Below are 9,876 nucleotides of genomic sequence, written 5' to 3' on the forward strand. Positions count from 1 at the left end.
AGCTTGTTAGACCAGTGGCAGTAACCGCTACTTCTAGTTGCATATTTCTTTCAGAATGCAATTGTCCGCAATTATCTCAAACTTCAGAAGAATATTCCAGAACGGGCCTAATAAAAGGTAATCACATTTTTTCTAAATATTCCCTTTTTAGTCGGAAATTCAAACGTCTAAGAGCATTAAATTGTTTTGATACCTTTTCTATTAAGTAATCTATAGGCTTGGTCCACTTGCAGTCACAATTGAAAAAATAAACCTAAATGTTTGTGACTAGCAACTGTATCTACTAGAACTCCACCAAAATCAAAATCAAGTTATTTATTTAACTTTAGATACTAAATAACATGATATTAGTTTATTGGAATAAATTCAGCTAGCCAATCACTTGCCCAGGAATTAATATTTTGTAAATCGATATTTATCATGGATTGAAGAGTAATTTCATCCGGAGCAGTATATCAAATAGATGTATCGTCTGCAAACATTCTACTTAATCCAATCAGAGCATCTGCAATGTCATTAATGAAGATTAGAAATAAAAGGAAACCCAGTACTGAGCCTTGTGGAACACCTGCTTCAGGAAAGCCTAATTCCGGAAGTCGCCTCTTTTAATACTACCCTCTGAGTTTTATTAGTTAAGTAACTTTTGAGCCATAATAAAAGCTTGCTTTTAATACCATATCTTTCTACCTTAAGAAGTAGGCGCCCCTTATCCAGACTCGATCGAATGCCTTGCTTACATCATCAAATGTTAAACCTGTTTAAAATTTATTGTCTAAAGCATAAAAGATAGAATTGTACATCTCAATTAGTTGATGAAAAGTAGAGCAACCGGGTATGAAACCTGACTGAAATTTATACAAAAGTGTATTAGAAACTAAATGATTGATCATATAATATATATAAATATTATTTTTCTAGTACCTTGCGCACTTAAGACAAAAGTGAAACTGGTCTATAAATTGACGGCATAGACTTTTCACTGTAATCAACATTCTATCACTGATTTTGTCTGGCCCAAAAGTTATTTTTGGATCTTAAGTAGAAATAATATCTTTAACTTCTTCTTCAGTTATAGTTATTTCTGACAAAACGTTATTACCTCTATCATCGAAGTCAGGCAAGTTTTAGGTTTTTTCTTCTAAGCTAGCTATAGAACAAAAATATCTATTTAGAATATAAACTTTTTCTTTTGCGTTATAAGAAAATTCTAAATTATTACTAGGGTTTTGCAACAGCGGAATATCATTATCTATGATGAGTTTAATTAGAAGATCTGTCTTCTTTTAAGAAAGAGTTGATAATTTTCCAATATGCTCTACTATTTGTCTGCTTAAATTCATTTAAGTTTTCATTTATATTTTCATAAAAGTTTTCTTTTATTTGTTTCTTTAAATTATTCACTCGATTTGTTTAGTTTTTAGATTTCCTTTCGTTTATTTTTTTTAGATATTTTTCGAAATCTGTCTCGTTTTCTCATTTCTTAGATTTGAATTAAATAAGATTTTATCATTAGATCGAACAATTACTTCTTTTTTTGGAATGTAAGATTCACTCACTTTTAAAAACTCATGCGTACATATATTGCAAGATTCATGGACGTTAATATCATTATCAAATAATTTATTTTATTCGACATCTGAAATCATCTGTTTCATTAAATTATGATCCCCTCATCTATAGTCCCATATTGTACGTTTGAAACTCTTTCAGTTACTAAACCCGCTTCTGACTGTAATGTTAGTGCCTTCGTGATCACTTATCTCTCTAATGATAGGTATAATACCCGCGTCAATAAACTGAATAGAATCAGTTATTAATATTTGGTTTAATAATGACAACGAACCAGTTCGTGAATCGTTAATTGTATTAAATAGATCATTAACACTTAGTATATCACTAATACAGTTATGGAGACTTAGTAAGAAATTTTTATTCAGATCACCCAAACAAATAATATGATTAGTTTCGTCTAATGCCCTTTTGAACATCATATCATATAGTGACCATTAAATATACGATGAAAAGCGCTCAGATCGATAAGTTACGTTAATCACGTGCAATTTTGTTGTTAACTCAAACCACATAATTTCTAGACCATCATGCTCCAAATACAGGCGCCGCTTTATATTATATTAAAGGAAAGTATAAACAATAAACAATGAATTGTAAGTGGCTTTGCCTACACTGCTACATTTAACCAAATTTACACAAGATGAAGTTTAAGAGTACACACGACCTTTGAACGTAAATGCATTAACTATGTTACAAAGATAACATATTTACAATATCAGTATACCCTTTTCTAGAAGCGATTTGCATAACATTGTTATCATCGTCATTTATTACAGTCACGTCACAGTTATGTTTCAACAATAGTTTCACTATATTAATTTGACAGTCCTCTACAGCATAGAATAATGGCGTTTGACCCATTTCGTCGCGTATATTAACATCACATTTTGCCATCAGTATGGTCTCTATTATCGAAATTTCCCTTCCCTTTACTGCTATATGCAGTGCAGTGGTTCCTGTTTTATCTTGAATGTTTACATCGCATGCATGTTGTAAAATGAGATTTACGATTTCCGAATTCCGTCTGTGACAAGCGATATGAAGTGATGTCTGTCCCTTCTTATTTTTCACATTAACATCACACACGTTAATCAGCAGTTCAATGGAATCTTCATTGCTATATTCGCAAGCTATATGAAGGGCTGTTCTACCTAATTTATCAGTTATATTTACGTTACAGCCATTTCTTATTAATGTTCTGACAAGAAGTAATTCATCTTTATGACAAGCGATGTGCAATAAAGTCATGCCATTTTTATTTGTAACGTTTATATCACAGTGATTTTTTATCAAGGTTTGAATGTTACTTTTTGTGTTATTATTTCTAAACGCATAGAATATTGGTGTTTCATTGTTGGAATCTCTTTTGTTTATATTACAGTGTGCTCTTAATAAGAGATCAATCGTATTTGTATAACTGTATTCAGACGCATAATGAAGTGCATTTCGACCGAAATTGTCGGTAGCATTTATATCTTGACATTTTGTTAATATCATTTTTATCAATTGAATATTACTGTCTTTACATGCAATATGTAATGGAGATTGACCGTCTTCATCAGGAATATTTACATCACAATTTGCGTTCAGTAAAAGTTTTTTAATGTCTGAAACGTCCGAACTTGCACACGCGTACATTAAAGGTGTTTGCAATTTGAGACCACGTTGATTTACGTCACAACTTGAATTAAGTAACATCTTAACAATTGGAGCATTTCGTTTGTCAATAGCAATATGAAGAGCTGAACGAAAACCGCAGAAGGCATCTTCGCACATAGAATTCACTTGACATTGGTTACATTCCAGTATAGTTTTTAAAATGTTCATGTTTTCTTTTTGGACGACGATATGCAAAGGGGATAGACCATTCTTGTCGGATATATTAACATCTGCATTATAATTAATCAGAAGATCTACTACATTTTCCTCTTGGTTTTCACATGCATATATCAAAGCAGTTTTGTCCTCCTTGTCGCATATATTTATACCGCACTTGTAATTCAACAAAGTTTTAACACAATCTACATAGCCTTCGCTACAAGCAATATGTAATGCCGTCTGTCCCTTTTTGTCCTGTGCATTATTATCACATGCATACTCGGTGCTGTTGGTATTTCGTTTATATAATGTTGTGGATTCATTTTGACTATCGAGACTAGCATATTTATTTTGTGACTGCATTAGCATATCAATTATGTCCGTACTGTTATTTTGTACAGCTAAATGCAATGGGATTTTACCGTTTTTGTCTTCAGTATTCAATTTACATTTACATTCCAGCAATAGCAAAACAATATTTCCATGACGACGATCGCAGGCAATATGAAGTGGTGTCTGGCCTAAATTGTCTTGAACATTTACACATTTATCTTTCGCCATTAAAAGCCTCACTATTTCAGTATATCCCTTTTTGCATGCATAGAATAAAGCTGTCCGACCCTTCGTATCGTACTCATTGACAACAACATTCTTTTCAAGTAAAATAGCAACAATTCCTGAATATTCGTTTTTACAAGCAACATGTAGCATTGTACGTTCATATTGGTCAGTTATGCTTATGTCAAACGGATTCGGTACTGGAATAGGAGATGTAGATTCCAGAGTTGCAAAACGCTCAACGATATCTAAATGCCCCCTTTCACACGCCAAAAACAGAGGTGTTTTCATATTTGTGTTACGCATGTTATAATCAGGTTTCAAACAGTCTGCTGTATCATTTCTAAAGGTTTGCAGAAAAATGTCGACGATATCAGTATAACCCCAAAAACATGCGTGATGTAAAGCTGTTTCGCCGTCACTATTACACAAGTTAACGTCGCAATTACAAAGTAATAGAAATTTTGCAACATCAATATGACCATGAAGGCAAGCCATTTGTAATGGCGTCCTTTCAAAATTATCTTGGTAATCTTTATTAAATCCTAAATTTATAAGCACTTTAGCTACATCAATATGACCTTTCAAACACGCAACCAGTAGAAGGCTCTCCTCTTGTATATGCGGATATAAATTCAATAAGGCTCGTTCGTCAAAATGAATAAAAAATTCGTTTTTGTCGCCTTCAATCAAATAATGCCGATTCTTGCATTCCGCAATGATAAAGTTTACTAAATTGCTTGCACCATTTAAAACCGAACGTAGTAATAGTTCAAAATCGGACAACACGAGGTCTAGTGGCTCACTAGATTTTGACAGATGTGCAATAAGCTTTTCTTGATATAAATTATTTGCTACCTGAATGTTATCAAACGCATTAACAAATTTCTTATTTTCTATGTCATTTATAAGTCGATCAAAAAACATGTCTTCGAGGCATTTTTCAATCATAATGGTACCAGGGATCACCGGATTATCTGGTGTCTCCAGCTGTATTTTCATCTGCAGAAAATAATCACTTCCGTATTTAAGCATAGACTTTGGAATTTTCTTATAGAAATATACTGAGAAAATGTCAACGAGTTCTGGATGTATAATAGACAATTTATATATATTGTCTTTCAAGTATCGTTCATTAAAAGGGTATATATCTTGCAGTATTTGTGAATTTTCTATAAAGCTCAGATTTAATTCTTCGCGGACGAAATTTAATAATTCGCATATACGCTCATCATTGTCTTCAAAACGTTGTATCCTTAGTCTTCCATCAAAGAAAAAATGAAGTGCAATTTGTAAAAAGCAGGGTTTATTAAGTTCAAACATGTCATTCAGCTTCTCCTCAATTGTATGAGAAGCATTTACAAAAAAGTTTAAATCTATTGAATCATTTAATTTTGAGTTAAGAAAACACAGAGTGTAAAAGTTGTCATTTTCATGAATGTTTTTCTCAAATAATAATTCTGCTGTTTGCGTGTCCATGTAACATAAGGCAATTTCGTGCATTTCCGATATGCTGTTTCTGAAATCTTCTGAAATATTGCATACAGTGAATTGAAACATATTTCGTAATGAAGTGAATTCAGGAGAGTCGCTGATCTGCAATCTGCACGTTGCAATAATTCGGATTGATCCTACTATGAGACTATCTCGGTACAATTGAACCCATTGTCGTGCTTTTGCTTTGCATACCGCTTGTCTACCAAGAAGATCATCTATGAATAAAACGTATTTTTGTCGAGCACTATTAATCTGAGTAAGGAATTCAAAAATGTCTTCCGTACTATTTATTGGAACAATTGACCAGCTTTGTCTATGAAGTGTTAGTGAAATATAACGAGCCAGTGCCGTTTTACCAGTGCCAGGTCCACCAGTAATGACCACAAAGTCACTTTTATTTAATATGATATCTGTTACTGACGCAGATGCAACAGTTTGATGAAAGGTTTTTGCATCTTGAACCCAGTAAACATATTCCTCAGCATATTTCTCTGGAAAGAAGATCAAACAATATACTAGTACAAAATGTATCAAAACACGATTGAGAGAGATAGAGAACCCTATGTATATTATTTACATATTGAAATAAGACATTTAGTCTTCAACAAAACCTGCTGCTCTAAATCTACCAGAAGCAAGACATGATATGGATGAATTCTACAATGCATCTAAACAAAACGATGTCCCAATTGCAAACATGCATGCGTTTACCACTTGACTCCTCGGTGGACACAAGTTGGGACGGATATAACACTTGCAACCGGATAGACCCAAATGAAGTCTTTATTTTGTATTTAACTTTACCAACATATGGTCTAGATAGAAAAAGGTGTGGGATAGAGGACGTCAAAAACTGATTTAACCTAATCATATTTTGCGCATGTCCCGAGTCAGGCTATCTGATCCAATTTTGTGAAACTCAGTATTCACTTTATGCAGTCATTTTTTGTTATCCTATATGTGTAATGGTAAAAAAGACACATCAAAACAGATGATGAAGGATAATAAGCTATAAAATAATTACTGTGAATATCCTTTGGAATATCACGTTCCAACTCTAACACAAATATCTTTTTCATAAGTTGAGTCATATTGTCTTCCATTATAGTAAGTCTGTTTTCAGTTTTTATGAATTGCAGATTTTCATATTCCTTTGTTGAATCAAATTCTGCTGTCCTTAGTAAATCACAGTTGGCTTTAAAACCAGGTCCACCAAGTCGTTGTACCGCCTAGTGTGAAACAATAAAACTCAATTAGAAAATTCAGCGATGAATCTAAGAAGAACTTTCAATTAAGATATGAGGACGAAATTTTCATGACAATTGTATAGTTCTGATTCTGTAGAAGTAAATAGTAAAGAAAATCGAAGCTTAGGTTGCAAGTTATTACATTAAACGCACACAAAAAATGGAAATGAGACAGAAATTCCTTAGTATAAAAATTGGAACCGATGATGTAATAATCTTTTTGCATATTTTCGTATCTCATCGTTGAAGTTCAATTCAGAATGCCCATAGCAATTCCTTCCTCAATTTTTACTATTTTTATGATTATTTAACATCATCAAAACGGCGATTTTTTTTATCAACAACATATAATTGTTAAAAAAAGTATTGATTTTAAATTGGAGATTTGATGACAATGGATGATTTAAATTCAAACTGCAGAACGCTTTTCGTCGATTTTATGTGATTTCTATACAAATGTTCACCTATTTTAAAAGACTTTAAACCATAATGTTTCAACGAATAAAAGAGATAAGTGCATTATTTTTTCCGATTTTCATTTATAGCTCAACTAGCTACGGTTGTATGCAAGTTTTTACCAAAATAGGTGAAATTGCCCATTAACTGTACCTTGCTAAGGTTCATTTATTGTTTCATTACTGATTAATACTAAACATACCATGTAAATATCTTCCCACATAACATTAAATTCCATGTCTGTTATTACTTTATCTAAGTGTGCAATTGTGTTTCTATAATATTTGATTCTTGACAAATCGGCAGCTAGATTGACGTTTGTTGAAAACGGCAGACAATCTCCGACACAAACACCTGCAAGATTTCGCAGCAACAGGATCATCAAGCTAATATCGAAGTCAATTGATATTGGTTTCCCTGTTATAAATAAAGAGAGAAAAAAAATGTTAACAATCGATAGACATGTTTTGTTCGACTTGAAACGAGCTAATTACATTATATATTTGATGCAATTTTAGTTAAGACACCACTTACATATTTGTTTAAACTACACTGTATATTTAGTGCCTAAAACATAAAGATTACCGCACATATAAGATCGATATTTTTGTTTTCATCATGTCACTATGTTCCCCTGAATACATTGGTTTTTTTTATATATATTTTTCTTCAACTGCGAGCTCTTCTCACTTATCTGCATCAGGTATAAACAAGTATTATGTTTGGGAAAGTTTTAAAAACGATTTCAATGGGACATTTAAAGCTGTTTAAGGATGTTTGCTACTCTGTTTTAAAATAACAAGCTTTTTAAAAGACTGTTCTAAATTTATAGTATATAAATAAAGGAACCAAAAAAGCAGAAAAAAATGAAGGGTCCGTGTGCTTGCTTTTGAGATATAAGCCATTGAAAATTTGGCGGGAAATGATTCTCTCTAGATTTTTCATACGTTTAACATTGTCCGCTTTTCTCTTTTAAAAACGATGAAAAAATAACAAGGATTTTATGAAATTTTCAAATATGGCTATTAAAACTATATGAAATAAAATTATGAAAAGAAAAGTAGGGGTAAGTGGACAAAATTATTTAATGGCAAAACATGGATAAAACCAGAGGATTCCGAAAATCTGGCAAAATTTCAAAAACAAGAGGAGCGAACATCCTTAAGGTAATTATCAAGCAAACATTTAGTAACAGGAACAAATCCAATACTGGACAGTCAGTTATATAGTTTAAAAGGAGTAAAACAAAATAATGCCTCAAAAGAAAAGGCTACGTCATTAAATTTAACATGTTTAATTAGGCTTTTTCAAATCTATATTTTAGAAGTACAGAACATTTCTAATAAACATGCATCTTTTAATTCAACCAAGTACTGAAGTACAAGCTACTATCGGTTGTTACTTAAGGGACTACATTTTTGTAAGAATCTATCACCAACAACAGGAACCAAGTGGTATTAATAAGTGAGTCAGATTTATGTCTGTGAAAAACCCGGATTATTGTCTATTGAAGAACAAATCTTTTGGAAGGAATTCGAAAATACTGAAAACATTCGTGTTGCTCAATGTGTCTTGTGGTCTTGTTCGTCTTTTCGTCGTTTTTCATTTTCTTTTTTATTTCTTTTCTATGTTTTTAATGTCCCTTTGATAAATTTCACCTTTTTTAATATAATCATTAAAATCAAAAAGCATCAAATACAAAAACAAAACATTTTTTATCGTCCTCTTGGCTAATATCTACTTTGTCTGAGGGAGTATTATTGATCTGATATTTCGTTTATTTTTCTGATAATTCATTCTTATTCTGATAGTTCGTTCTTCATGTATGATTCTTTTTTAACAAAACAAAAACTAGTATACATTTTTCTTTAGGGGCCAGCTGAAGAACGCCTCCGGGTGCGGGAGTTTCTCGCTGCATTGAAGACCCATTGGTGGCCTTCAGCTGTTGTCTGCTCTTTGGTCGGGTTGTTGTCTCCTTGACACATTCCCCATTTCCATTCTCAATTTTATTTAAAAATTTTCCAAACCTTTTTTCGGAAATAATAAATCCCACTGGCTTTGGTTTATCCTATTTTTTCTGTATAGATCTTTGAGCTTTCCATATTCAGATTTTAGAGTGTTGACAAGCATGTCAGGATGAAATTCTCTATCAAACTGAACACGAACAGCACGGGGTGATATCCGCAGCAATAAAAGAGCTATTTTGATGTAGTTTGACTCTTCTTTGCCTATGACAGAAGCCATTCTACAATATAAACAATCAACAATTAGCAATTGTATTGGATTCTGAAATTAATTAACTTTGACCGATAGTTGTTAATTTCTACGACATTTGGTCTCTGATGGAGAGTTGTGTCATTAGCAATGAAACCACATCGTCTTATTTTTATATTTGAACAATTCTAAACAATTGCAGTCTTTGAAGAGATTATACTCACATAACACATAAAAGGACACTAAAATCAACTACAGAGATCCTGTGCATTTAAATCATGATAATTATTGACAACTGAAAGTATAAATATGTCAGGAATATCGTAATATATATGATCGTGGCGAATTCGGTTTGCATGTTTTGAAATTCGTTAATTTATATAAAAGGAAATGTATCGAACATCCTTTAATATATAAATGATTTTTAATTTACATCTACAATTACAATTTTTCAATATCTCATTTCAGTTTTAAATTTTTTAGACAAATCAAATTGTAAATTTTAATGGAGTCT

At 32.1% G+C, this 9,876-nt stretch overlaps 1 protein-coding gene across 1 annotated transcript; it reads right to left on the minus strand.

The window, feature by feature from the left end:
* Positions 1-748: 748 nt before the first annotated feature.
* Positions 749-9,561, minus strand: LOC127711123 (ankyrin-1-like). Its single transcript, XM_052217073.1, has 4 exons — positions 9,176-9,561; positions 7,351-7,565; positions 6,470-6,674; positions 749-5,936 (listed from the first exon to the last, which is right to left on the minus strand). The coding sequence occupies exons 1-4, from the start codon at positions 9,390-9,392 to the stop codon at positions 2,263-2,265; spliced, it is 4,311 nt and encodes a 1,436-aa protein (XP_052073033.1). The 5' UTR covers positions 9,393-9,561; the 3' UTR covers positions 749-2,262.
* Between the last annotated feature and the right edge of the window lie 315 nt (positions 9,562-9,876).

Source organism: Mytilus californianus, unplaced genomic scaffold (assembly GCF_021869535.1).
Source record: "Mytilus californianus isolate M0D057914Y unplaced genomic scaffold, xbMytCali1.0.p SCAF_8, whole genome shotgun sequence".
NCBI lineage: Eukaryota > Metazoa > Mollusca > Bivalvia > Mytilida > Mytilidae > Mytilus > Mytilus californianus.

Bases quoted from the DNA above. Each gene is read 5' to 3' on its own strand.
- LOC127711123 (XM_052217073.1), bottom strand. From the start codon at position 9,392: ATGGCTTCTGTCATAGGCAAAGAAGAGTCAAACTACATCAAAATAGCT. The intron at 7,566-9,175 runs GTTTGGAAAATT...TATTTATAACAG, and splicing joins TTTATTATTTCCGAAAAAAG to GGAAACCAATATCAATTGAC. The intron at 6,675-7,350 runs GTATGTTTAGTA...GTTTCACACTAG, and splicing joins TGTGGGAAGATATTTACATG to GCGGTACAACGACTTGGTGG.